General features: G+C 50.9%; 10 protein-coding genes across 10 annotated transcripts; 6 read left to right on the plus strand and 4 right to left on the minus strand.

The window, feature by feature from the left end:
• Positions 1-1,666: 1,666 nt before the first annotated feature.
• DACRYDRAFT_14959 (uncharacterized protein) lies at positions 1,667-2,798 on the minus strand (the record flags this gene model as incomplete). Its single annotated transcript, XM_040771063.1, has 6 exons — positions 1,667-1,929; positions 1,986-2,070; positions 2,115-2,216; positions 2,263-2,331; positions 2,379-2,478; positions 2,530-2,798. The coding sequence occupies 6 exons, from the start codon at positions 2,796-2,798 to the stop codon at positions 1,667-1,669; spliced, it is 888 nt and encodes a 295-aa protein (XP_040629909.1).
• A 3,053-nt stretch (positions 2,799-5,851) lies between these two features.
• On the plus strand, positions 5,852-7,093 carry DACRYDRAFT_106194 (SET domain-containing protein; the record flags this gene model as incomplete). Its single annotated transcript, XM_040768218.1, has 4 exons — positions 5,852-6,016; positions 6,057-6,393; positions 6,429-6,669; positions 6,715-7,093. The coding sequence occupies 4 exons, from the start codon at positions 5,852-5,854 to the stop codon at positions 7,091-7,093; spliced, it is 1,122 nt and encodes a 373-aa protein (XP_040629910.1).
• A 242-nt stretch (positions 7,094-7,335) lies between these two features.
• Positions 7,336-9,484, plus strand: DACRYDRAFT_115298 (alpha/beta-hydrolase; the record flags this gene model as incomplete). The annotated part of the gene is made up of 4 exons (XM_040769974.1): positions 7,336-7,744; positions 7,794-7,920; positions 7,968-8,178; positions 8,225-9,484. 4 exons carry the CDS (start codon positions 7,336-7,338, stop codon positions 9,305-9,307), a joined length of 1,830 nt encoding a protein of 609 aa, XP_040629911.1. The 3' UTR covers positions 9,308-9,484.
• A 168-nt stretch (positions 9,485-9,652) lies between these two features.
• Positions 9,653-10,276, minus strand: DACRYDRAFT_106196 (uncharacterized protein; the record flags this gene model as incomplete). Its single annotated transcript, XM_040768219.1, has 3 exons — positions 9,653-9,750; positions 9,818-9,964; positions 10,045-10,276. 3 exons carry the CDS (start codon positions 10,274-10,276, stop codon positions 9,653-9,655), a joined length of 477 nt encoding a protein of 158 aa, XP_040629912.1.
• Positions 10,277-11,896: 1,620 nt separating this feature from the next.
• On the plus strand, positions 11,897-14,889 carry DACRYDRAFT_21374 (uncharacterized protein). Its single transcript, XM_040772367.1, has 2 exons — positions 11,897-12,203; positions 12,256-14,889. Exons 1-2 carry the CDS (start codon positions 12,040-12,042, stop codon positions 14,738-14,740), a joined length of 2,649 nt encoding a protein of 882 aa, XP_040629913.1. The 5' UTR covers positions 11,897-12,039; the 3' UTR covers positions 14,741-14,889.
• Positions 14,890-15,351: 462 nt separating this feature from the next.
• On the plus strand, positions 15,352-16,894 carry DACRYDRAFT_21375 (SET domain-containing protein). Its single transcript, XM_040772368.1, has 3 exons — positions 15,352-16,054; positions 16,101-16,637; positions 16,695-16,894. The coding sequence occupies exons 1-3, from the start codon at positions 15,390-15,392 to the stop codon at positions 16,828-16,830; spliced, it is 1,338 nt and encodes a 445-aa protein (XP_040629914.1). The 5' UTR covers positions 15,352-15,389; the 3' UTR covers positions 16,831-16,894.
• Positions 16,895-17,134: 240 nt separating this feature from the next.
• Positions 17,135-17,788, plus strand: DACRYDRAFT_106199 (uncharacterized protein; the record flags this gene model as incomplete). Its single annotated transcript, XM_040768220.1, has 1 exon — positions 17,135-17,788. The coding sequence occupies one exon, from the start codon at positions 17,135-17,137 to the stop codon at positions 17,786-17,788; it is 654 nt and encodes a 217-aa protein (XP_040629915.1).
• Positions 17,789-18,811: 1,023 nt separating this feature from the next.
• On the minus strand, positions 18,812-23,328 carry DACRYDRAFT_106200 (uncharacterized protein; the record flags this gene model as incomplete). Its single annotated transcript, XM_040768221.1, has 17 exons — positions 18,812-19,321; positions 19,369-19,452; positions 19,504-19,757; positions 19,805-19,852; positions 19,906-19,978; positions 20,026-20,152; positions 20,200-20,327; positions 20,377-20,636; positions 20,685-20,844; positions 20,892-21,014; positions 21,066-21,184; positions 21,231-21,589; positions 21,651-22,093; positions 22,147-22,400; positions 22,458-22,744; positions 22,805-23,007; positions 23,059-23,328. The coding sequence occupies 17 exons, from the start codon at positions 23,326-23,328 to the stop codon at positions 18,812-18,814; spliced, it is 3,702 nt and encodes a 1,233-aa protein (XP_040629916.1).
• Positions 23,329-23,623: 295 nt separating this feature from the next.
• On the plus strand, positions 23,624-24,883 carry DACRYDRAFT_115302 (Clavaminate synthase-like protein; the record flags this gene model as incomplete). The annotated part of the gene is made up of 4 exons (XM_040769975.1): positions 23,624-23,730; positions 23,779-23,855; positions 23,911-24,620; positions 24,671-24,883. 4 exons carry the CDS (start codon positions 23,624-23,626, stop codon positions 24,776-24,778), a joined length of 1,002 nt encoding a protein of 333 aa, XP_040629917.1. The 3' UTR covers positions 24,779-24,883.
• Positions 24,884-25,838: 955 nt separating this feature from the next.
• Positions 25,839-26,843, minus strand: DACRYDRAFT_33129 (kinase-like protein; the record flags this gene model as incomplete). Its single annotated transcript, XM_040774366.1, has 1 exon — positions 25,839-26,843. A coding segment is annotated over one exon (1,005 nt), but the record flags the coding sequence as incomplete, so codon positions are not given.
• Positions 26,844-27,020: the final 177 nt, after the last annotated feature.

Genomic DNA, 27,020 nt, shown 5'->3' on the forward strand with positions numbered 1-27,020 from the left:
TTAGACTCTTGGCACTCTTAGGTGAGCAGACTTAGTCAGCCTGTGTTGCCCTAACATACTCTACATGGCAGGAAATGACTGGACCTATGCACCTGACTATAGAAGAACTTGTGATGAGTGCAGCAGACCTTGCATTATACAAGGTATAAACTTATATCAATACCTGTCAGATCACTAACAGCACATGAAGACTACCAATGAACACAAGTATAACACAATAATTCACTGAATCCAGAAACTCCAGTTCAAGATGCTGTGCAACATCTTACTAGACATGAGTTCAAATATTTGCCTCACCTGCAAAATAGTCCTCACTAAAACACACTTGCAGGACTCAGATAATTTACTGTGTACTGTAACACAAGCATTCCGGCTAGACATATAATGTAATATCATTGACTGCAATATACTATGGAGTGTACTTTCTCTCCTCTCTGGTATATAGAACTGTCTTGTAAAGTGAAGACACAAGAGTCCTTACTGCATACCTTACAGTATCCATGACATCAGACATATGTTCATATCACTGATCAGAGTCATGTATTGTTCTGTACTAATATACATAACTTTCATAATAATAGTACAGCAGTTCCAGTTCAATGCATTATCATGACAGGCAGTACAAGCCAACTAGCAATGTCCATCAGTCTGTTCATGTTATTCTTTCACATCCCTCCGGTACTTCTGTCGATCGGATTGTTCCTGAGCTCAACAGTCTGAACTAGTGGTTTGGCACATGTAATATTATATGTGAGTAGAGAAGTTGTCTATGAGACTGTCAGCAACAGGAATCAGTATGATGACAGACTGATTACCTGACTAGTATGAGCAAGCACATTAAAAGTATACCACTTCTTGGCATCTTCAATAATCTCATTGAATTCCAATCTTTCAGTAGTCTGTCAATCCGGGACTGTCAGCATCACATAACTTCCCTGTATATGCTGAACTCACACATAGGCCCTCCATCTTACACACATTTTGTCCAATAATGGATTCTGCTACTTGATCAAAAATAGTTGCCTTGATAGTCTCTCCAGTATCAGTGATTTCTACTTCCAGGTGATAACTGACAAATATTCAGTCAAGTCACTTCAAAATGAGTCTGTAAAATATATACCAGTAACAAGGTTCTTCAAAGCTGTTCCCACAAACCCAACATTCCCACATTTCCTTCATTTTGGTCTGCTTCCCATTGTTAACATCTTCATAAAATGAGTAGTGTCTTTGACTTTGACTGCTGTCAGCAACTTGACCAAGAAATAATTAGCCAATCCATTACATCCAGGCAACTGGCAAGCATAATAGGTGATATGGTCTGTATTGATCCATGATAGTGCAGCTCTTGTCTTGAATACAGTCTTCTCTCCATTGGAACTGAGTTTGTTCATGACAGTGTCTGTGATACTGGTCAGACCATTATGGCCAGTCGTCAAGTACTGATCGTCACTGGCTGATGAAGTGAACACAACATCAGAATGTTCAATGTAAGGTTTGTCATGACCACCATTGTTCACCCTATGACTGTGTCAGCCTGTACAAATACTATTCAGAACATTGAACTTACCATTCTTGTAACACTTTGGCTTCCTTCATTACATTCCAGATCATACAGAACCTTTGATCTGGCATCCATTATCAGGCTGACTCCACCAAACTTGGATACTCAGACAGCCTGTATGACTATGACATCACCAGGAACAGCATTGAATGATTCAGAATCTTGTTCCCACAGCACCACACAACTGGCATAACCAGAAGTGTCCAATACTTGAAGTTCTTGCAGTAATATTCCTTTATCAACAGGAGTAAACAGGTGAGATGCTGGTATAAAAGTTTTGGCCAAGTCAACTGGTGCACAGGTACAGTCCTTGTTCATATTGAACATATGAATCTCTTCTCTGACCATGTTTACCACAACAAGAATATCTGTTTTTAGGGTCAATATTGATGTATCCATCATGAAATTACAGTAAAACACATACCAAAACTGCCAGACCACACAGATCCAATGTCTTTAAGCTTCACAAAGTCATATTTGAGTGCTGGCACTTTCCCATCATCAGGCAACTACTTTCCCATCAGAATTGACCTCACAATATACAGAAACATACCTCTCTAATCTCTATTCTGTTCATGAATTTGATCTGGAAAGGAGAACCAACCAAATACTGACCAGGAGGCTCAATGATCTGTCCACCACTGATAGAATATACCTGCATACTTGTCAGAACCTGCCTAATGTAACATAACATACAGTACCTTTCCAATTTTTAGCTGGTTACATTTACAGATAGCATTGGGAGTCCAAGCAACTTCACTGATCCTTTCCTAATGTTAATGTCAATAATGGTTTGGCTGATAATCAACCAACTCACAGTGGCATCTCCAAATACTAAATTGGACACAAAGAAACCAGGCTTTGACTTCAGTTCAGTGGCACCAGTATTGCACAATACACAAGCTCGTATTTTGAATCTGATTGGCATTCAGTTTCTGTAAGTTCAACATAAATAGACAGTGACTTACATGGTCATGACAGGACAAAGAGCTGCAATAGAATGATACCCATCTGTGTCACAGGCCAGGAGTGGGATGACGCAACTAGTAGTATCTGTCTGAGCCCACCAGATTGTAGTTGGTACTTGTACAGGTCCTGCTGAACTTAAACTCCCAGGTCCATTGACAGCACCATTGGATACAGTTGCAAATGGACTGTGACCAGGGAAATGAGAAGAAATGTGGTCAAGTAATGCATCAATCATGGAAGGATTGCTGCATTTCTTGTCACATGGCATGACCACATCCAACAAGCACAATATAATGACACTGGATTGTATAATCATATAGACATAAATATACGCCACATATATTGACCAATTCACATGTAACCTCCTGATATGTGATGGTCAACTCATCACAACTTCACAATGTCCATCACAGTAATTGCTCCCTCATCAATTTTACTGTTCTGGTATGTTGACAACATGACTGGCATATCATGTACACCATTGCTGATTAATATTCTGTCCAACGTGTCAGTTCTGGAACACATACAAGCAACATCACGACTTACTTGTATCAGACCAGTTCCAGTGTACATCCATTCACAGCCACCCATTTCATTGATAGTATCTGTACAAAAACATCTTCAGGTAGTGTCTTCTCCATCAAAAGTGACCGGATGTAATGTGTTGTCAGTTTAATATTCCCCAATTCCATGTTTGACTGATACTGGTCAACAAAAACAAGTCATAGTACAGAAACAAGCCGGACAGGTAGGACAGGAACTTTATGGTCATATATATATGGAAACAATATTGGCATGCATGTGAATGGCATAAAATCTTAATTCCACTGCTGATTAATCATCCATACAAAACAGACAGAACACAACTTGAATCCCCTATTTTCCTTACTTGTGTGTTGGTCAAATCTCCTGTCTATCAACTGGTACAAACACTTACCTGCATCTTGAATTGACAACAGTAAGACCAGCAGTTTGCAGTCATCACCATGTCTATCTCTGAAAAATGTCAATATCAGCACACTTCTCTCTTCACATCCAGCACATGTTTTATCTTCTGTCCTTCATCCTACTGGCCAGAACAATTCACAAGCCCAATTGGTATTGATGCACTCAAACAGATGTCCTATCAAGACATGCTTCCAGACCTAGGCACTATCAAGCAAGTTCATGTCTATCATACAGAATCAACATCCATCACAGTACACCCACATATATGCCATATAATGTCCCTGACTGATCATCAACTGACCACAATGAAGACAGTCTCTACTTCAACAATCACAGACTCAGACCCTTCTATGCACTGTTCAACTTCATCTCCCATGACAGATGGACCAGTCTGCAGAGGAAAGACAGTAGAATGCAAAAGGAAGGATCCACCTGAACATTCTTCTGACATGACATGACCAAATAAACATGTCTTACAATCAAAGGAAGAGAACCAGGATGATATTATCAAATTCATCACGCACTTTCCTCCAAGGATGACCTCATCAAAGTCTGACAGTACATTAAAGGTACAGGCATACTGTCTGTTCCTGTAATACCTGACATACCTGAACAGACAAGAACCACATCAAAGCCTGCAAGTACCATCTCTGCTTCTCAAGACACTGTCCATACTGTACTGTCTGCATGCACTGCACCTGCTTCCATTGGTTCTTCATATGCACTTCCCCTGTCCAAGTAAGCCATCAGTTACCAGTACAGTCACTGTCTGACTTGCTAGACAGAATTCAGCTCCTAACAGAAACATATGTATTCATAGAAACAATTGAAGCAAGTACATGGACAGCAAAAGAACCTAAAGAACCAGTCAACATAACACAGCCTGTACAAGATACATAGTGAGCTGTCTGTAAATACAATACCACTAGTACACTGTTCATTATACATGTAACAGTACAATACAGAAAGGACCAGGCATGAACTACTATGATCACAGAATTGGACAAACCAGACCAAGGTCCCAGGACTGCGTGGAGCGCCTACCTATTGCTTACTATTTAAAAAAATTGGGAGGCAAATTGCCTCTGAGGTGCACAAGGGCACAGGCACAGAGCACACTTGTTGTTGCCCCTCATCAAGCCTGCAAATAGCCTACATGATGTCTTATCAGCATCAATTTGGTATGAGAGTAAACAAAAGCACTTATCTTGACAAGCCGATGAAAGGCTTTCTGTCCTTTTTCAGCACCTCATGCATGCTGTTCCACTCAGTCCCAGAATGGCAATGTGAGGCCCTCAAACAAAGGAGATCTGGAGTGATGCTGGGCAGCGAATGGCCATAACAAGGGCAATCCTCCATACTGGCATCAAGATCTTTCCTGCTGGCATCAAGATCCTTTGAGCTGGCATCAAGATGACCCTTCGACAGAGGAAGACAGCACTTCACTACATGAGCATAGCAGAACTAGATATTGTTTGAGCTTATTGGTTGCAGCTTGTGGAAGAACAACAGAGCACAGGAACAAACCCCTGCATATACAAGATCACATGCACCTGCAGGCTAGAGAAGCTGTTACACCTGAGTACACCTGAGGAGTTGATCTTTCCCTCTGGAGCCAAGTCAATGAGGTATGTAACTGGCATGATGGAGCTAACACATCAGCCAGATGCATGTCTGCTCATTACTCTCTTGCTTGATGGTGCACAGTTTCCAGATGCATGGAATTAGCAGCCATATAAATTGGCTTTGTGTCCTTCTCCAGTTCTTGTCCAAGCTGGTCTAGACCCTGTCCAAGCCAGGTATATCCTTCCGAAAACCGCGGTTCATAGTCCAAGTCGAGTTATATAAGAAGATGACGATTTCTCCAGAGAGTGAAGTACTGATCTTTCTCCACTTTCATCCGCATTTCCGAAAATGGCAACACGACGTCAAACAATGAAGTTCCGTGATACTCGGCGGCGAACGGCAGTAACGGGGGAGGCGATCCTTCCTACTGGCGCGGAGATCTCTCTTCCTGGCGTCGATCTTCAACCGAGGAAGCGCTTCACTACACGAGCATAGCAGAAGTGGATATTGTTTGAGGCTATCGGTCGCTGTCTCTCGAAGAACAACAGACGGGAACAAACCCATCGAACACAAGATCACGTGCACATTCCGAGAGAGAGGTTAGTCCGAATCGCGAGGTTATTCGCGTGTAGTCAGAGTCAGTCACTGAGGGTATGTAGCTGGCCTGAGGGAGCTAATGGGGAGGCGAGGATGGGACTCGTGCGGAGGGGAGATGCTCTGCTATCCAATCTCTTGCTTGTTTGGACTTGTCTGCTTGTTACGTTACTCTCTTGCTTGCTTGTGCTTGTCTACATACTCGAAGAAGACATGAAACGTGGATTCTTGAAGAAACTTGCTGGGCTGGACGATCCTACTGTCAGAGGATTGGCCGACCCGAAGGCTGACAGTGAGGTAAAGTTCACCGAGCCTGAAGCTGCGTTTGCTACGACGTCTGGAGCGGCGACACTGGCTCTGAGGGGACAACAGAGGTCAGTAGTCCCCCTGTGGCGACCGCTCTGCTAACTCTCCTCAGCAGGCCCATCGAGTCGAAAAGCAGCGACTACCCCTCAGCGCCGGCAGCGCGGCGCTCCCTGAGGATGCGCCACGCACTGGTAAGGCGGCCGCTCGAGCGGAAGTGGACGAGTTCGGGCTCCGGTTCGGGCTCGATTGGGATACAGACGCATACAATACCCTCTGCCTCGTGTACAATGACAATCTCCGCCGGCTGCGAGCGCACCCGGGGTACGAGACGTACATCTCTCCCGAGCTCTGTAAGAAGAATGCGCGAAATGTCGAGATCGTGTCCATTGACGGGAAGGGACTGGGTTTGCGCGCGAAGCGCGATTTGGGACCTAGGCAGTTGATCCTCCGTGAACGGCCGGTCATCATCTTCCGCCCTGTGCAGACGCCTGCGTGGTTGGCTGGGCTACCCGACTGGATAAACGAGTTGCTCCAGATCAATACCCGACCTTGCTCAAGCTGTCTAATTGTCGTCCTGGGGAAAACGAGTTGCATGGGATCATAAACACGAACGCGTTCCCTACCGAGTTGCCGTTCGATGAGGATTCTGTACAGAGTGTGGTGTACGACTGGATGTCGAGGACGAATCATGATTGTACGCCTAATGCCCAGGTGTCGTGGGACTAGTATGTGGTTTTCTTCTTTGAGGCGCACGGGTTAACGGGGCTTAGCGAGTCGTTCTGCGGGAGTGTGTGGAGCACCAGACTGATCAAGCAGGGCGAGGAGATCACGATCTCATACACCTCCATATTCAAGTCTGCGGAGGAACGTAAATCTGACCTGATGGAAAAGTACCACTTTGAGTGCAAGTGCCGAGCGTGCACTCTGCCGAAGAAGAAACAGCGCGTGTCGGATGAACGGCGGGAGGCTCTGAGCCGGCATATGGGGGAGGGGAAGTGTGAGGAGTGTGCGGAGTGTGCGGTCCAGAAAGGGCAGGACGTTAGAGCTATCCTGGGGATGTTGGATGCTGAGTGCATGGAAAAGGGTACGATGCTGGATCACTTTATCGCCCAGGATGTGGTGGAATGCAAGGTAGAGATTCGGCGTTAAATGAAGGCCGATGAATATTAGTGGCTATGCCCTTTCACATGACGTTACTGAGTGACCCTGAACCGGTTATGGTCCGTTCTCGTTGGGGAGAGATTCCCTTTGGACGCACGTTGGCTCTCTCCTACCATCATTCATCATCATCTCTGCTGTGATCAAGTACCCCTAATCGACGATACTCATAACCCCCTGCACGTCATCCCGTCGTCACCTGTATTGTCGATGTTTCCCTCATCTATCGAACGATGACCTCACCTAGTCTTACCTCTCTCGCCCTTCCCCCATTCGCACTCCTCAAACGACTCATCACCGCCCTCTCACTGACATCACTCCCTGCTGCTGTATCCGCCACTGCTCAACCTGAACATCGATCGATATGGGAATCGTTAGGTGACGGTGTGAAGGCTGTCGCTCTCAGATGGCGATGGCGTACTACTTTATTGGAACAAGTCGAGTCCTCTTCCACCTCCCTCCCTCCTCATATAGCCTTCTCCCGCTCTCACCCTTCCAACACTCACCCCAAGCCCCCAAAGCCCCCAAAGCACTCCCCCCCACCGCCCTCAATACCCCCCACTCCGCTCTACAAACTATACTTCCATCCCCTCCTCTTCGACCCTCTTCGCTGCCCTCGCCTTCCCATCATCCTCTGTCATGGTACGCCCTTCTCCCTCCTTCTAATCAACCGATAACTGACAAAGTACAGGATTGTATGGGTTTGACGTTAAAGGACCGAGTAGCTTCCCAGCCCTGCAGAGTCATTATTGGGATCGAGTGCTCAAGGTCCTCAGGGGCAAAGTAGGGGCCGAGGTTGTCTGCCCAGCAGTACCAGGGTACGCCTTCCTCCCTTTCTCAAGTATATGCTCTCACCCCCAGATAGAACAGGAAGCATCATAGAGCGCGCAGAGAAGATGCACGCATTCTTACGCGAGAAGCTCCCTGGCCGGGAAGTGAACTTCATTGCTCACTCGATGGGGGGACTTGATTGCCGTCACTTGATCACCCATCTCCAGCCTAGGGAGTACACACCCCGTTCCCTATTGACAATCTCTACTCCTCATCGTGGAAGTCCGGTGATGGACTGGTGTGCTGTACGTCCCTATTCATCACTGCATACACATCATTAACTCTCAATAGGCGAACATAGGTGTAGGCACCGCCCTCTCTGACGCCCCCCTACCCCCTCCTCCCCTCCTCCCATTCTCCCTCAAGTCTCCTCTGCTAACCCGCTTGCCCTCCTCAACGAAACTCACCCTCACCCTCTCCTCCCTCCCGAGCTCACTCACCTCCCTCCTCCTGAACATGGTCGACTCCCCCGCATATGCGAACCTGACCACATCCTACCTCGAGCACTCTTTTAACCCCTCTACGCCCGACTCGCCTCAAGTCAAGTACTTCTCCATCGCTGCTCGAGTAGGCCAACTATCGATTTTGCATCCTCTCTGGCTCCCCAAGCTGCTGATGGACGCCGCTGCCTCTCTTACGCCTGACGGAGATGAGGGAAACGATGGCTTGGTGGGCGTGAAGAGTGCGAAATGGGGAGAGTACTTGGGGAGTCTGGAGGATTGTGATCATTGGGAGGTTAGGGGCACTAGGGGGCTTGTGAGAGCTTGGGAGATCTGGGGGAAGGGGGAAGAGGGGAAGGGGCGCGGTACCCGCGCCAGCGACGCTTCCACCACTGGCAACAGCAACAGCAACAATGCCAATGCCAACAAGGAGAGACATGCCCACGCCCTTGCTCACCGACTCACCCACACGCTGCAACAGAATCGAGCCGAGCTCCTCTCCCGCGCGCACGAGCTGCGAGAAGAAGCGCTCGCGCTAGAGAGTCAGGGACGGATGGAGAGGGAGGAGAGGGGGGCGGTGGAGAGGTTTGGACGGGTTTTGGAGTGGGTTACTGAGGGCGGGTTGGGGTTGGGCGGTGGGGGGAGTGAGAAGGGGTTGGTGGTTGACGGGGGTGGGAATGGGAGTGGGCTCGAGCACATGGGTTCTGGCTCGCCGTCTGGGGACGAGCCGATCCCTCTTCCTGCGCCTGCCGCAAGCTCCCGCCCGAATACCACCAGGGTCGCCCATACTACCCTAACCACGAACACGAACACGAAAGCGACACAAGCGTCCCAAGGCAGAGCGCAACAGGAAGAATGGAGAAAGCTCCCTGCGTTCGATATGGAACGGTTTTATGTCGCCCTCAGTAGGAAGCTGTACGATGAGGGCTTGTAGCCTGTGGTCTTCAGCTTGAGTGGTTCGCTGAGTTAGGGGAGGGGAGGAGGAGAGGAAGCAAGGAGTCGAATGTGGAGCGTACAGTTGCCGCGTTGTATTGATGGTGGAAGGTAGATGTATGCGTATGTATCGTACCGGCTTGGGCTGGAGTGTAATGCCCCTTGTCCAGAGGACGGGGAAGGGATATCTGTAGAAACTGAAGCATGTATCGATCCCTCAAGGATGTCATCTATTCTGTAATCTCCTATGCGGGTGCCCACGCTCGGTCGTACACCAAGCGAGAACAGTGATCGAGGGAGGTTGGGGACTACACTGGTACTGGTACTGGTACTGTAGGAAAGCAGCTCAGCCGGTCAGCTGCTGGAGCTGGACACCGAATGTTGTCGATACGGCCGGACAGCCTACTCCAGCCCCACGCAGGTTCTGGAGGGTGTCGAGCAGCGCTACATACGCAGTCAGTACCCGTGCATCAGGAGACAGAAAAGGAAGGAAGGGAGGGGGGGAACGCACCCTGCGACCTCGTGATTTGGTCCGCTTTGCTACTGCTTGTGGGGAAGGAAAGAGATACTGCTGTGTTGTTTATACAGTGTCCGGCTGCGACGTTCGCGCTTAGGTCGGTGATGAACAGATCCCTAGGAGGGGGGCAGTCGCACGGTACTACCCGGTACCATCAGCATCAGCATCAGTATCCGCATGCAGAAGCCTGGGCACGGCTGCGGGGGTGCGCGCGGACGCACCAAGGATAAACTTCCCAGTAACATCCTTCACCGCTCCATCACAGTTCCCGTGTCCATCAGGATTAGGATTCGGATTGGCGCCAAAGTCCGGTACGAGGGCTGGGTCTACCCCTCCGGTCGTGGAGGTGGCGAGGGCGGCTCCTGTCGGCGCAGGGGGGGAGGAGGGGATGCAGGCTGGAGCGGCCAACGCTGGGATGACGAGGAGGAAGTGGGTGATGGAGAAGGCGAGCATTGACAAACTGTTTACTGTGTACTGTGTTGAGTGGGCTTGTGCAGCTGGGGAAGGTGGGTGGTGTGGGACAGGGGCGACCGGCGCGGGACTGGACTGGACTGGAGTGGGAGGCAAGCCTGGGTTTCTGCCGTCTGGATGGACAGGGATTTATAGGATTTGGAACTGGCCTGGCGGGGAATTGTAGCCATGTGAAGGAGCAGTCCTGCGCTGCTAGTCGCTAAGAGATAGCCAGGTACTGTCGACTGTCGCCAGAAGCAGTCATACGATTAAGCAACCCGCTCAACGAAGCACAGTCCTCGCACGACTTGGGTAATAGGCACTTTTGCTCCCCCTCGTCGTCATAGCTAGTGCGTTCTCGTCGTTGCAAGCGGGTGGGCGGGGTGGTGGGAAGAAAGGAACGTTGGGCTGAACTCAAATTGGTTCGCGGGGATGGAGAGAAGGGTTGCGTGGAGACGCGTCGGTCGAGTGACGCGTTGTCGTCCACAACGATTGAGCTATTTATTCGAACTGACAAACTCATCAGCAACTCATTTTCTGTGGGAGCGCGATCGAGTTCATATCATCTAAGCATTACAAATCTGCCCGAAGTTCGCGTTGTTTCCTAGGCCTGGTAAGTTAATCGGGTTCATCAACCATATATATCCACCACGTTGTTCCGTACGGAGAGCATTCACGATGCGAGACTCCAAGTGTCTTTTGTACGATAGCTCGATCGCGTTACTGCAGGGTACTGACTGCCCTGTCCTTCTCCCATTTCGAGACGTGAGGAAATGTCGTCCAGCCCGGAGGGAATATCGGGGGTGGGATAGCGATACTTTCGTCCCAAAGATAGCGGATACCTAGGAGTGCTGAAAGCAGTCCGAAAAGGAGTAAACGACCATGCGAAAGCATTGCAGCGACTCAGAGAGGGTGACGGATATTTGGAGTTTGGTGGGAAGCAAGGGGTATTTCGGAGGAAAGTGAAACTTGTGTCATGACAGGGAAGGTGAGTCACAGGTCTGGCATTTATCGCAGTTGGCAGGCACAGTTCACCACTAGAATGATGAGTCGTAAACTGGAGAGAGAAGTCCAAGTAGGTGCCATGTCGATCGATCTTAGTCCCCATTCAGTGACAGCCACTTCCCTTGTCGAATCCTGCCGAAAGGACATTTAGGTTGACCAATCCTTGGAGCCTCTGGTTCGAGATTGATCAGGAATCACCATTATCAGCCAACAGTGCGGAAGAATGGTACACCGACTCGATAAGGGAAAGGATCCTCTCCACACTAATCCTGCATCCCACGTAATTAATCCACACAATCATGTGAGGGCCAGTCTGCTCGCACCAGGAAAGTGTCTCCCAAGCAGAGTAATCCTTGCGGTGTGTTATTCAATATCTCGCACATTGAGTAGGTCTGTAGCAATAAGCAGATTATATGCAGTTCACCGAGACTCGTCACTAGAAGACGTCAAACACGTCGGGGTGCACGTGCCTTTGACTGATCCGGCGCGTCCCGCAATGGAAAAACGGGATCATTCTCCTGGAAGCATTTTCAGACTCCGACCCGCCCGCTCCGACCCGCCCTGGTTGTTACCAGTACTTTCATCACCAGTTTCGCTCTCCTCATCATCGTCGTGCACGTCGAGCTCGACGTTCACCTCACTGCTGGCAGCATAGACACCATCGCCAGCCTTACGCCCCTCAGTATACTCACTGCTTTGCTTGTCTTTTTACCTGCTTGACGTCACTCAACTCCAACTTCGTTATAACGACTCGGACAAACATGTCCCAATCTTACTTCCCCACTTATCGTCCTCTGCGCCCTACCGACTCTCTCGAGAATATCACCCCTCTGGCGACCCCTATGCGTGAAGGGGAGGTACATGACCTCGATGCTTCAAGGGAGAAGGTAGATGATGTGCAGCAATACCAGGAACATCGTGATCGGTACGTGGTATTTCCTCAGATTCGCATGAATGCCCTCATATGCCATTTGCAGCCTCACAAGCGCTCTCGATGCAACCTCCTCAATCCTGACCGACCTTCGCGAGTTCAACAAGGCTTCTTGGGTTGTGCGCTACCCGCATTTGAAGCCATCTTCCGAGCGTCCCAGCAATGCGCGCCGCTCGCTGTCTTTTGCCGATGATCCGACGACATCCACGGAAGTCGTTCTCACACCGCCTACCGAAGGTCGCTTGAGGCGCACGCTCACCACCGCTGATGCCGAAGTTGCGAGCGACGTACCAGCTGCCGACCAGGTTTCAGCTAATGAGACGGATGGATTGGTGACTAAGTCCGACGGCGACTTCCATGTGCTCCGGCTCGACCTCAAGCTTGGTCCCCACGGCACCACCACCTCCGGCCCCACGCTTGTCAGTCAGCTGGAAAAATCGTCCATCGCTTCCCTTCTATCTGAACGTATCGCCACGAGCCTCGTCCACCTGTCCAAGTTGCGTGCTCGTGTGCAAGACACCTCGAGCAAAGTTCTCGTCACTGGTGATCTCAACGCTGGCAAGAGTACCTTCGTCAATGCCCTGCTGCGTCGCGAGGTGATGCCTGTCGATCAGCAGCCCTGCACAACCATGTTCTGCGAGGTGCATGATGCGGCTGACAATGATGGAGCTGAGGAAGCACATGTGGTGAAAGAAGGCTGCACGTACAACCATGCAGACGAGAGCACTTTCACGCGCCACCCCCTCAATGAGCTCGAAGAGATCGTCACTGAATCCGATGCTGAACGCATCTTGAAGCTCTACGTCAACGACCCTCGCGACCCACAATCGTCCCTGGTCAACAACGGCACCGTGAACATCTCGCTCATTGATGCTCCCGGTCTCAACCGCGACAGCTTGAAGACCACAGCCCTTTTCGCCCGCCAAGAGGAGATCGACGTCGTTGTCTTCGTCGTCAGCGCTGAGAATCATTTCACTCTGTCCGCCAAGGAGTTCCTGTGGAACGCCAGCAACGAGAAAGCGTACTTGTTCATCGTCGTCAACCGCTTTGATCAGATCCGCGACAAGGCGCGTTGCAAGCGTCTTGTGCTCGACCAGATCCGCCAGCTTTCCCCGCGCACTTGGGAGGATGCCGCAGATCTCGTCCATTTCGTCGATTCCGCCTCTGTGGTCGAAACGGGTGAAATTTCTGACTCCTTCCAGACTCTTGAGCACTCTCTGCGCTCTTTCGTCCTGCAGAAACGTGAAAAGTCGAAACTGCTCCCCGCGATCACGTTCCTGAACAAGATCCTGTCCGACCTGGATCTGCTCACCTCTGCCAATGCTCTCGCCGCGTCTGCTGAGTTGAAGCAGGCTCAGGATGACCTGGCGCGTGCCCGGCCGATCCTGGAGAAGATGCTCGCCGGTCGCGAAGACTTAGATGAAGCACTCGCCGGCGTGGAAGACAGTATGAGCGGAGAGGCTGGCGACAAGGCAAAAGACAGATTGGAGAAGGCATTGGAACTAGTCGGCAAGGGTCAGAGTGCCATGCCCGAAATTGTGTCCATGCCACGCTTCCCTGGCATGCTCCAACTTTGGCAATACACCCGCGAAGTCAAGAAGGCTCTCTTGCAGAGCATCGACGAGGCTGTCAAAGCAGCCGAAAGCGACGCACGTCTCATCGCAGTTCAAGGTGTCACCAAGGTTGGCACCCTCGGAGATGCACACCTCCCGGTCGGCGTCGAACGGTCCAAGCGTATTTTCAAGCCCGAAGCCATGTTCGTTGTTCGCCCTGGGCACCATAAGCGTCGGAGCTCACTGAACACGGTTGTTGTCGGCGGTGCCTACGGCCTGGGTATTGGTCTAGCTGCCCAACCAAGTGCTCTTGATGTCGAATTCCGCGACATCATCGATATGCGGCATTATCTCATGCGCTTCGCTTTGATTGGCTCGCAAGACGGTAAGAGCCCTTTGCACGAAGAATCGGATATTTCCACCAGCGCAATCAGCATGCTCTCCGTTGGCGTCGGTGCGGTCACTATGGTCGGCGGGAAGACTCTCGGTGCTCGTGGGCTGCTCGAAGGCCTCGTCCGCATCGGCGACCTCTTCGGCAACGCCGCGACCCGCAAATGGGCTGCACCCCTGGCTGGTGCGCTTGCTCTCGGCCTGTCGCTATACTTCATCTATGAGTTGCCCAACACCATCCCGCGTACAGTCGGCAGGCATATCAAGACTATTTTGACCGCCAACGAGCCTGGTTCCAGCCAGGTAGCTTCCACATCGTCACCAGAGCAGATGTCCTTCGCTCCTGCGCATGCCCATCGTATCTCCAAGGAGACCCGTAAGGTGATGCGTTTAGCTGCTTGGGACCTGCGTGAACGGTTCCGTCAAGCCGTTGACGAACGCGCATCAGAGGTGAAGAACTGGGAAGAGATTGAGCGTGTTGCTCAACGAGCAGTTGAATGGCTCGAAGAATGTGGGAGGCGAGCAGAGGAAGTGAGGCAAAAGGCTGGCCTTACTGGCGTAGTGGATGCGCCTGTGTTGGCTCAGTGAGGATCGGAGACCATGTGACTGCGAATGGGAGTGGATCATTACACAACTACTCAGACCCACTCAGAAAATATGCGTAATACCTACACTCTTTCATATGGGAAGCTTCTGTATGTAATTTATCTATGAAAATATACGCATACATGCTATATCAGAATTTTGCAGGATGCACGTGACTTGGTCTATTTTCGGACAGACTGTTTTGACTCTCAGTATTTGGATTCGAAGCTGTCGCAGTGATTGGGCCTTAATGCAGCTATCACATTATTAGCAGTGTGAGAAATACTATCAAATTGTGAATTTGCCAACATCGCTAATTGGCGATATCAGGTCTTTTCAGGTTGAGTGTATGCTGTTTTTGACCACAGGCAGACAATCGAAGTTGGACTTGACTTGACTCTGTTAACACACTGGACAAGCGGCTACTGCAGTCATTCTTACGCTCAGCTGTTGGACTGGTGGTTAACTCTGATCAATTTGAGCACTTAGGCGCTCCGACGTTACGTAAGTTGATCCTCCGAATATCTGGATTGCATCCGTCGGCATTTGTGACTGACTGCACCCGCCGTGTCGCCACCAGGTTGCCACCAGCACTCACTCATCCTGACCCGTACTGTCAACCATACGAGTACCTTTTGCTTCTCTCTTCGACATGCCCTCTCGTGCCCACAACCATCCCCCTCTCAAGCCGATAGAACTGGACGAACCGTCTCAGCTCGATGAAGTCTCCCTCTTCCAAGGACTTCCCATGGTACGAGTGCCACATGATAGTGCTGGCCCTCCCCCCGAACTTCTTGAGACAGCGTTCCTGGGATTTGGAGGCAAAGAGCACGACACAGACTGGGACACGTTGTGCATTACGGCGTTGAAGAACCGGTTGCCCCTGCGAGAACACCCCATGTTCGAGAGCAGTATGGGTCCTCTTCGTCGCTATGCCGGTCGTGTTTTTGTGAAGGTGGTGGATATTCCGGGTAAGGGTCGTGGGCTGGTCGCAGCGGTTGACATTCTGGAAACCGGACGGCTTTTTGCACTTGAACGTCCGCTCCTCATTTGCAGGGGGTCCCTGAGCAGTCATCTCATCGCGAATTTCACCAAATTACTCGACCAAGGCCTAACCGACCAGCACAAAAAAGAATATTACCAGTTGCATAACTGCAAATCTAAAGAACCTGGGATGATCGAGGCTATCAGTATCATGCGTACTAATGGGTTTGGAATCGACTACCCATTTGACACCGAATCCCAACGAGCTGTTTTCGATGTTATATCACGTGCCAACCATAGCTGCGTTCCGAATGCTTATTTCGAGTGGGACTTGTGAGTATTTTGACTAAAATTTTGCACATTCAATAACTTGCTACAGCAAAGTTTTCAGCGGTCTATTGAGGCCGCTCGTTCCAATTGAGAAAGGAGAAGAAATCACAATTTCTTACACCTCACTTCTCGTGCCTGCTTCGGAACGTAAAGCCGACCTTTTGCGAAAGTATGGGTTCGAATGCACTTGTCCTGCCTGCTCTCTTCCTCCTCGTCTTCAGAAGGAATCCGATCAACGACGTGTCGCTCTCATAGATAGAATCAACCGAGGTCGCGCCCTGCGAGCCGATACTGCGGTCATTCATGCTGGGTTTGACGATTCGCACATCATGGAATCGCTCAACATGTGCGAGACAGAAGGCCTGGTGTATACGCGAGCGGAAATGATGTACTGGTATGCAGTTTGGGAGATCAAGCTACGAGCCATACGCACCGGTGACTGGTCGCGAGCAGAAGCGCTTGCTCACCGTGCAATCGAAGAAACACAGAAGATTGGGGCTATAGAATTCGTGGTCGGCCTACAGAGCTTGCTCCTAGCAAAACCCGGAACGAGACTGAATTCGCAAAATATTGCCGACATAGTCAAGTACGCTTTTGATTCCTTGCTTTGTTCCTCTGGCTGGAGAGCTCATCATTTTGTCAGCGCAATCAAATCGATGGCCCTAACTGAGCCCAAGCCCGATCACGCATCTTCCTCCAGTCGCCCTTCTAACTCCGCAGTCAAGGACCCCGAATGGTCTAATCTTGTAATACCAGTCGAGTACATAGCACGTCACTGAGTCGAGAGCACTAGCCCAGTTACTTGCTTTCGGATATAAACTTCGCACTTCAGATACAGAATTTGATGTGTTAAACAGTCACTACGTAATATATTAAGTTTGCTCTCATAACCTGGAGAAGGTCTACTCTGGAGAGCTCCGGGGTATAAATACCCGTTACCGAGAGTACGGAATTCCGACGATTGCACCCGCCTTAAGGCCGCATGTTAGTTACAGCTGACAACCATCGCCCGCACTAGTAGGCTCCCACCCAGCTCAACAAATTTGCATATACCTAGTTGCCTCCAACGTTTCTTACTACAATATGTCTCAAAGGCTCAATCATCCTCCTCCCGTTCGGCTTCACCTCGAAGACGTCGCTCAACCAGAGGAGGTCATTCGTCTTCAGGGCGTGCAAACCCAACGTCTGAACTTGAAGTACGATGATCCTCGTCTCCGTCGTCACGATGAACAGTTTGCAGTACTGGGTTTTGGTGGGGCTTACGGTGACTGGGATACCCTGTGTATTACCTATGGGAACAACAGACTATGCCTGCGAAACCACCCTACTTTCAACGACTGTCTCGGTCCTTTTTTGAAGCCACTGGTCGGCTTGACGACGACGGTGGTGAATATTCCTGGAAAGGGCCGTGGGCTCATTGCAACGTGCAACATTCCCCAAGGGCTTCCTTTCATAATTGAACGACCCCTCCTGATTTGCTCGGTGGGAATGCTGGACGGGACCATGGTGGCGAATTTCCCGATGATGCTCGAGAAAGGGTTGACACCCGAACACAAGAAGACATATTATCAGCTGCACAACTGCAAGCCTAAAGAACCTGGCATGGTTGAGGCTGTCAGCATCATGCGTACCAATGGGATCGGGGCGCAGCTCCCTTTTGACGAGCATGAGCGTCAAATTGCAGTCTACGACAACATCTCCCGTGTCAATCACAGCTGCATTCCGAATGCTTATTAGGAATGGAACTAGTGAGTTCGTTTAAAACGATTCAGTGATTATTGTCAGGTTATCTATGTCAGCGACCGCTTTGTCGGTATACTGAAGAGCCTCGTTCCAATCGAGAAAGGCGAAGAAATTACAATTGGCTACATCTCGTGCTTATGCCTTCTTCGGAACGTAAAGCCGAACTTTTGCAAAAGTATGGGTTCGAATGTACTTGTCCTTCCTGCACTCTTCCTGCCAAACGACAACGAAAATCAGATGAACGTCGTATTACTCTGGAGGAAAGATTGGCAAGTGTTGAACAGCTGCCAGCCAATAGTGCGAGCATTCATCCTGGGTTTAACGATTCGCACATCATCGAGTCGCTCAACATGTGCGATGCAGAAGGACTGGTGGATGTGCGAGCTCGAATAATGGTCTCATATGCAATCAAGGCCGGGCTACAAGCCTCCGCCACGGGTGATTTTTCGAGAGCTGACGAGCTTACCAAGCGTGCAATGAAAGAGATAAAGAAAATCGGCGACGCACGTCTGGAGCGAAGCCTAGAAAAGGTGCTTGAAGTAAACAACGAGCTACGCAACAAAATCAATTGAAGGTATCAATATAACAAGTATGTTTGACCTCGTCCGTTGTTCTCGCATCTCCAAGGACTTATTATCTTGCCAGGTCGATGAAGTCGATGGCGCCAACACAGTCTGATCAAGCTCCCCATGCATTGGCTCGCCTTCTCTTTCCGGAGCTAAAGACGCGCTCCAGCTTCACTCGCAGGCCGGATCAAGTTCAGTTTATACAAGATTGTCTCGAAGTCAATAATTCAGTCATTTCTCTTCATCCTCTCTTTAAATGAGCACTCCAATCAATGAAGGCGATGTTTTCACCTGTTTCATGAGCCAGGCTGATGATGATATTGATACACAATCGATAAACATCCTGAACAAAGTGAAGCAGGAAAAGCCGCCATGCGAAAGTCAAACCATGACGTTTTCGCTACACTAGGTTTCATCACATGGCTGCCAAACAGCTCGGGCGATAATATACCTATGCAGCTGCAGGGTCGGTCGTTTGTTCCGGGTGTGCTGTAGGTAAGTTGAGCATATAGGTTGTCCGCGCCACTCGATTAAGCACGAGTATGGTGTCCGCTGCGTTGGCTTGGTAAGTATCCGAAGTTGGCAACTCGGGTGGTCTGCCGTTAAAGGTTGGAGTATCTTCTGTGCTAATCGGGTATACGGAGACTTGTGGAAAGAATAGAGCGCCGTGACGCATTGGCACTAGTGTTAGGGGTATTGATACGGTGATATTGTCCTGTTCCACCGTATTCAGAACCGCAACCCATGAGGAAAGGACGGTACCAACATCAACGTCGAATTCTCCCCTCTTCTGACCGGAAACAAGCCAAGTAGAAAAGTCCGCGAGCACATCAAACCCCATCTTTTGGGACAGAGATCCTTCGGGTATGATCGTGGAGTATATGCGAAGTGTCGCTTGTACAGGCTGACCCGCGTATACGTTTACATGTTTGGGGATATCGATGTGTACGCGGTTCAAGATCTATGCACTGTGAATTTTTACAAGGCTTTCATCACGGTCCTGCTTACTTGAGTGACGGGAACATCGACAGGTATTGATAGAATTCGAATGCGACTGTCTTCAGGTACCGCTGATGCGCCAGCGGTAATTAACTCAAGATAACATCTTAGACGATGATTTCAAGGACTGCGTAGACCACTCACCTCGGCGATCTGGCGGAGGGCCTCCAACAGCTGCGATTTTAAGGTCGACCCTCTCTCATAGCTTGCCACCTCTTCAGACCATTCTTCGGCCGATGCTCGGATATGAAGCTGACCCGTCAAGCAGTATCGTCCGATCTGTTCGTTTTCCCTCTCAAGCCTCGACATGATGCGTTCTCGGAGCCACTCGCCGTGCTCCTGAATGCCAAGATCGTGGACGAGGTGCTTCACATGGCGAGACACGATGCAGAACATCTCTGCAATATTGTTAGATAAAAAGTTGATCTGCAAAGGTACGACACACCGTCCCATAAAGAACGATAGTTGATAACAACACGAAGCGGCTCCCGTGCTGAAACGATATATCAGTTTGCAGTACCCTCAAAGTAACGTGAAGTAATGTACATTCATTCACAGCTGGTGTCCGTTTTGCTTCTAGCTTGAACACGAACGAGGCTTGACGTGTGGGTGACACAACCTTAAAAGGGGTAAGCCCCGCTCACGCGACAGAAACTAAGTGCTCACAGTAGGCCCAGACGCAGAATTTCTGCACATCTTAATTTTATATAGATCAGTTGTTCCTTCCAGTTTCGCACCGAGCAAACGGAGATATTGCTGTCCGTCAGATGCAACATTGAATTTTGAGAAAGTACTGTTCATGCTGAGATCCCTTCTCAGCGCATGACCTAGCATACTTACTTCGAACCGCGAAAGAAGTCCTGAACATTCACGGCCATTGGCAGGGTCACCCGTACTGGCCGAGTGACGTGTAATGTGCGAACGACTTCTGGCTGATCTTTTGTCACGTAGGTTCCTTCAATGAGTAGCTATGTGGCGTCAGTAGCCGATTGACAGCAGGTGTACAGTGTTCCGCACCGAAATACCAGCTCCACGATCAGCTCCGTAATATGGAACAATAAACTCCAACTCCTGAAACGAGGGTAGGTCTGTAACCTGGATCTCTTCCGCGGAGACCTCAAGATGCCCCTGCGCTTCTTTCGTGCCTTCGGTTTCTATGCTTGCAATGCGGAAACTAACGTTTCTGGAGAGATCCGAGATCGTAAAAGCCGCTCGCTTGACGGTGTTCCGTCCCGCTACGACAGTGAGCATGAGACGGGGCGATTGATCTAGATGCACTGCAGGCCTGTTAATTGTTGTTGATAGGAACGATACCAGAGGCTCACTTATGCGAGGCGGGCTAGCTAGAACAGTCGTACATGCGTGGTCGGCAGGCAGCTTAACTGTGCGAACTTTGTCTAGAGAAGATGATGCAGCTTGATAGAAGGTAAGGTGTGAGAGCATGATTGATGATGAATCTAGAATGTAAAGCCCAGAATGAGGACTCTGACGAGGTTTGAGTGCAAGTTCACTTGGTAGAAGAAATCACTCACAGGGGAGAAGAGTCGAAACGTTGTCCTCCCAGAAGGGAGGACTGCAGCATCCAACCGGAATATGGCTTTGTTGCTCTCATTCACTCCCGAGAGCACGACCTCGATCGCGTCGACGAGAATTTCCTGCGGACCGATTAGTCAGATTTAGACAATCACCGAAACCGGAAGGCATACACAGGGAAGGGCATTGACAATGAGAACATCCACATGACAGCCATCCTGTCCCTCTGCGGGGGGCGCGTTCTTTGATTCCAACACGAGTGCAAGCGCCGGATGGTGAGTTATCCGCAATTCTGCCGTGTGTGAGCCTTTTCGCTACCATTAAGAAAGACAGTTCACCTTCATGTAGCTTGCCTCCCACTTCCCTCAGTTTTTTCACCAACTTTGCGAAGTACTTCTCCTTTTTCTGTGGTATATCCTCTTCCGCTTCCTCTTCCGCTTCCACCGGCACTTCATTTGCCCAAAATCCCTCCAGTACCTTACCCGCACCCAGCTTACCAACCCCCACTAACGCCTTCATCAGTCCCAATGCATCCGCTACCCACTCACTCGGATTCTGTTCTCCTTCTGGGAGCTGGTCGATGCACGCGATGGAGCGGGAGAGCAGAGGGGCCTCCAGAGAGGCCCAGAGGGAATGGGAATAGTGGGGTGGGAGAGAGCGGTACGCTGATGCAGCTGCAGCGGGACGACCACGAACGCTGAAACCAACAATCAGTCAAAGACTTCGACGAATGAAGCCGAGGGGAGGGAGTTACATACACATCAAGTACAGCAAGGGAGAAATGCAACCTCAACGCTGAGCGTTTTCGTTTGCTAATCACACAACACTCGATCGCACGCTTTGTCGTGTTCACATATACCTGATCAAAGCTTTCCCTCTTCTTAATCGCTGCAAGAAGCTCAACGTTGCTTATCGTCCTCTTTCCCCGCTCTTCTTCTTCCCCACTCCGTACACTGCTGTCGTTATGTGCGTCTTTTGAGAGCGCCAGGTAGGGATCAATGGGCGGTAGATGGCCTGTATGCAGGCCGATCCGGTCTAGCTGGTTCCGAGCCAGTTCGATCAATTCTGCGAGTGCGCCATTCAGGGAAATCGTAGCAGCAGTGTCGAGGGTGACGCTCCGCGCCCAGGTCTGGCACTGGTCTACAACAGAGAGCGCAGAGGAAAATTGCCAGGATTCGAGGAAGTATTCTGGGAAGGTATCCTACGCTTCTTGTAAGTCTCTCACAGTGCTGAAGACCAGTGAAGGCAGCGCACCTTGCTCTGTTCCTCCAATGTCAATGCAAACCCTGAAATAAACCCTTGCGCTTTCCTCGCCAACCTCGTAACCTTCAGCATCTGCCCGAGCAAACTGCATTGCCTTGCTAGCAAGTAGCAACGGAAATCGAATACCGTGATTGTATTATTAAGCATGAGGTCGCGATAGGGCTTTTTGGACAAGGAGAGGAGGGGGAGAGAATCGTCCCCTGGATCTTGGCCGCCCAGCTTGCCAAACCAGGAGAGATTCATCTCTGTCCATCCAAATATGTGTTAGAAGGCCATGGTAAGAGTATAAATAGATGACGTACCCCGCAGGACCTGATAGAACGATGTCTCCAGCTCGTCGTACACCACTAGGGCATCCTCGAGTAGATTCATCCCCTCGTAGCTCAGCGCCAAGCTCTCTTTTAGCACGACGAAATTGCAGAAGTTCCACCCAGGCACATGTCGCTGCGCCTCATTCCGCCGTACTTCTTCTTCTCGGAGGGTGACAGAAGCATCGAAAGAGGCAATGATCTGCTCTTTGAGCCTTGTGATCACGTCTGCCCAACCAGCGGGCTCATTCTGAGACATGGACCAGTTGAGTTGAGTACAACTGAGTTCAACTTCATCAGCACGTTTTCCTTGTGCCGGAACAAGTAGAATAGAGACTCACTGATCCTTCTTTCCTGTAGTAAAGTCTGATTTGAGCCTGTCCAGCATCGTGCTCTTCATCCCCTGGAATAGTTTATTCCCCTGCTGCCGCGCTTCAGGCCTCACAACAAGAACGACAAGGTAGTCCTGATTCCTCCTCTGGGATACAATAGATACCCAATCTCGGATCTGCTTTCGTACTGTCGCCTTGTATGTGTCGTTGTCCTATGATCCTCCTTAGTGCACACGCCTGTGGGTCAACACGAAGGAGCGCACGTCACATTGCACAAAAAACAAGTTCCCCAATGGACGCTCTAGTAGGCTAACTGGAACTTGACTAGCTTGCTCATCTTTGACTTCTTCCAACGGGACCAGTTCGATCTGGAGCTCCTGCACCGTCCTGAGTGTTGCGCGCGCCGCGCTCTTCCAATGAAGATTGTGAAGGGGCAGGTGTTGCCTGAACGCAGTGAGGAGTAGGGGGAAGGATTCATGCGATGCGAGAACACGAGGTGCGGTGTAAGTTATAGTAACGCGTGAGTGGACCATCTTTCGTCTGTGCTGGGCAGCTGCCCGCACCTTTCTTCCGTTGGTGGTCGAGGAGCAGGCAAACGTCCCTATGACGGAGCTGCGGCTCGGATAATCTGCAGACAGTACACAGCCATCTCCAGCAAGACCTTGAAATTTAGCCGCCCATGTGCAGCTTCTTGCCGGTTATCTACGACCAATTGTAATACTATCCAATTCCTCGGTTTCACAAATTGCGTATATATTACATCTGTACCACTACTACTTTCGTCTGCACTTCCATCAAGGTATCTTGAGTATTAGAACTGACAGAGAAATGGTTGCTTCCACACTCCTCAGTACTGGCAACGGCACTCGCGTTCTCCCACCGCCGACTGAGTTGATCATCGAGGGCGCAAGCGCATTCGAAGCAATTCCAATCATGTCCGTTTTTCCCATCTCATTCTAATCCTTATCTTGACAGTTCATTAGAGACCTGGCGCAGGAGAACAGGACGCTGCTTGTGGAGAAGATCCGGGAGGCGTGCCTCAAGGTCGGGTTTTTGTACAGTGCGCCCTCCTAATATGCACTCTTATCACCTCCCCACTAACCAATCTCAACCAGTCAAGAATCATGGCATCCCTCAGTCCACGATCAACGCAACTCTGAATGAAGCACACCGATTTTTTGACCTCCCCCTCACTTCCAAGCAGGCATTGGATATCCATCTCTCCCCTGCGTTCAAGGGGTATACCGCTTTGCTAGGGGAGAATTCAGACCCCGCAAACCGAGGCGATCTCCACGAAGGATTCGATGTCGGGAGTGAATCTGAGCAGGGAGAGATGCGAGGCAACGTTTGGCCCCCCGAGACCGAGCTACCAGGATTCAAGGAAAAGGTGATGGAGTACTATGATGCCGTCCTATCCCTAGGCAGGCGGCTCTTCCCTCTGTTCGCTCTGTCCCTGTCCCTCCCAGAAGACTTCTTCGACGACAAGATACTCCATCCCGCTGCGATTATGCGCCTTCTGCACTACCCCTCTCAGACAGGCCCCACCGACGACCGTATCCTCGGGATCGGCGCACACACTGACTACGAGTGCTTCACCCTGCTCTATCAAGACATCGTCCCCGCGCTGCAGGTGCTCAACGCTGCGGGCAAGTGGGTCTCTGCGCCACCCATCGAGGGCACATTCGTGTGCAACTTAGGAGACCAGTTTGCCAGGTGGACGAATGATGTGTATGTCAGCACCGTCCATAGGGCGATCAACAGGACGGGCCAGGAGAGGTACTCGATACCGTTCTTCTTTGGGACGGACTATGATGTCAAGCTTGAGGTGCGCTGAAGTTTCTGCCAGGTGTGCTTGCAGTGCTGATGAACGTGAAGGCGCTTCCCAGCTGTGTTAGCGAGGACAGACCGGCCAGGTATGAGGTCGTCACCGCTGGCGAGTATGTGAAGTCCAGGCTGGAAGAGACATACGCCCAGTCCAAGTAGATTTACAGGCTCATCATTGCCCTTTTACTTTCAAAACCCAAGAAAATTCATTCCATCCGTAAATATGTAACCAATAAATGACTCCCCACTAAAGCTACATAATACAACAACAGACAGACCAGCCGGAGTGAAGTTGCTATAATACATATTGCCAAAATCAGTAAGCGACGAAAATTTGAGGGGTGCAGTATCATTTCTCAGGCTGCTTGCCTTCCTTACGCAGTGCGTGGCCCAAACTACGGCTCCTTCTCTCGCTCTGCTCTTCCATATTCTCAGCCACCTGGTCACGCGAGGCCGATGTGGATCTTCTGCTCTTTGTTCCCTTCACCGTGTCATCTTTTCTGTCCTTCCCGCGCTGCACCATTGCGGACAAGCCAAACGCCGGTTGTTGCCCACCTTCCCTCACAGTTCTTCCCATTCGGCGTCCCCTCGGCTCCCAGTCCTCGGCCTCCTCCTCAATCTCCAGCTCCACCGTTCCCTGTTCCTCCAAAACTCCTAATCCCCCCATGCCTGGGACCCTCCTCCTCCCTCTGCTCCTGCTTCTGCTCCCACCCCCTACTGGAAGCGCCCCTACTTGGGAAACCAAATTTGGAGGATGACCATCCCTCGGCGTTCCCGGGGCTGTCCCAGAACTGGGTGACCGCTCGCTCGTCCTCGGCCCTTCAGCTGAGCCAGGCGTGGGGACGAACCCACTAGCAGGTGAGAGGGGCGGGAGCGTGTCCGAATCCCCGGAGTAGGAACGGTCGCCACAAGGGCGGGTACGACTCCCGCTCCTTGTATGCGCGTGGGTGTGTGCATGAGCGTGGACATGTGGGTGGTGTCGGTCATGTGAAGGTGACCTCGGGCTGCGTATCGATGACGAGCTCGAAAACACTTCGGTGTGCAGAAGAGCCAGAGACAGTCCCTCCTCTTGTACAGGCCCGAATGTCCTGCGAGTCGCGGAGAGAGATCGTGCGCTCCCCTCGTACGTCCTGTCCCGACTCACGCTCCTTCCCCTACTCCCCGTCCTTCCGTGAGGTGACCGGCTTCCGTCCATGTCCTTCTCACACCACCTCCTCACCCAAGCGCACTCCGCAACAGCGCCGACATCCCACCGCTCCTGCACGTCCATGCACAAGCACCCTTTGAGGAGCTCTTCTGCGCGCCTGCCAATGTCCGCTGGGACAGACCATGTGCCGCGTACGATTTTCATTTGCAGCCTGGGCTGGAAGGAGTCTGTGAACGGTAAGAGTCCGGTGAGGAGGGCGAAGAGGATACATCCGAGAGCCCAGATATCTTGTGCGGGATTAGCGACGTCTTCCGGGTTATGCGGAGTGGAGGAGGAAGCCGATACAGAAGTGAACGAAGGTGCAGGACGTAGGAGTTCAGGAGCAGCGTATTCCAGCGACCCGGGGTGGAATGTCTGCCTCCCTCCTGCTAGTGGTCGCCGCTTCCCCGGAGCGGGGGACGAATGCCTCGCCTGCCACGTCCTAGCTCTCACTAGTCCACCGGCTGCGTTCCTCTCCCCCTCCTGCTCCGCATGTGCGAGCTCCATAGCTGGATCACCGATATGCCTAGCAAGACCGAAATCGGCAATGCGGCATCGACCCTCGGAGTCGAGGAGGACGTTTTCCAGCTTGAGGTCGGAATGTACGATCTGTGCTGTGCGGTGGAGGTATGTGACTCCACACACGATCTGGGCGAACAGTCTTTCTGCTTCTGGTTGGGGTAAGCCTGATCCCGCTCCAGGCCGGTGAGTATCATTTAATAGCTGAAGAAGAGATCCGGCGGGGCAATATAGCATGACGAGATAGACGGTGTAAGGGGTGTCGAATGTGGCAAACAGCGGGAGAATATTTTCGTGCGACAAGCCGAACCAGAGTGCACTCTCCCTTTCCGCGAGTTCTTGACATCCACCTGTCCCAGAGGAAGGAGTTTGCCCCTTTCGAATCGCCTTGACCGCGACGACGGTGCCCTTTAGGTTGTTCACCGCTCGTCGAACTTCGGAAAACGCGCCAGTGCCGATAACACGACCAAGGGTGTAGTCTCCTACCACCTGGCCGTCTTCATCGTTGGTCGGCTTTGGTGGAGAAAACACGGCGAGGAACTGTGATGCCGGAGAAGAGTTTGTGTTAGTAGGCGAAGTAATGCCGCTTGAAGTGCTCGGTCGGTGAGGCCGCCGTACAGGTGTTTGGACAGGGGGGACGATATCGATCGGGGAGGTGACAATCCGCTTTCCATCTCTTTCTCCTCCAGCTCGTGA

The sequence above is a fragment of the Dacryopinax primogenitus genome, assembly GCF_000292625.1.
Source record: "Dacryopinax primogenitus strain DJM-731 SS1 chromosome Unknown DACRYscaffold_6, whole genome shotgun sequence".
Classification (NCBI taxonomy): domain Eukaryota; kingdom Fungi; phylum Basidiomycota; class Dacrymycetes; order Dacrymycetales; family Dacrymycetaceae; genus Dacryopinax; species Dacryopinax primogenitus.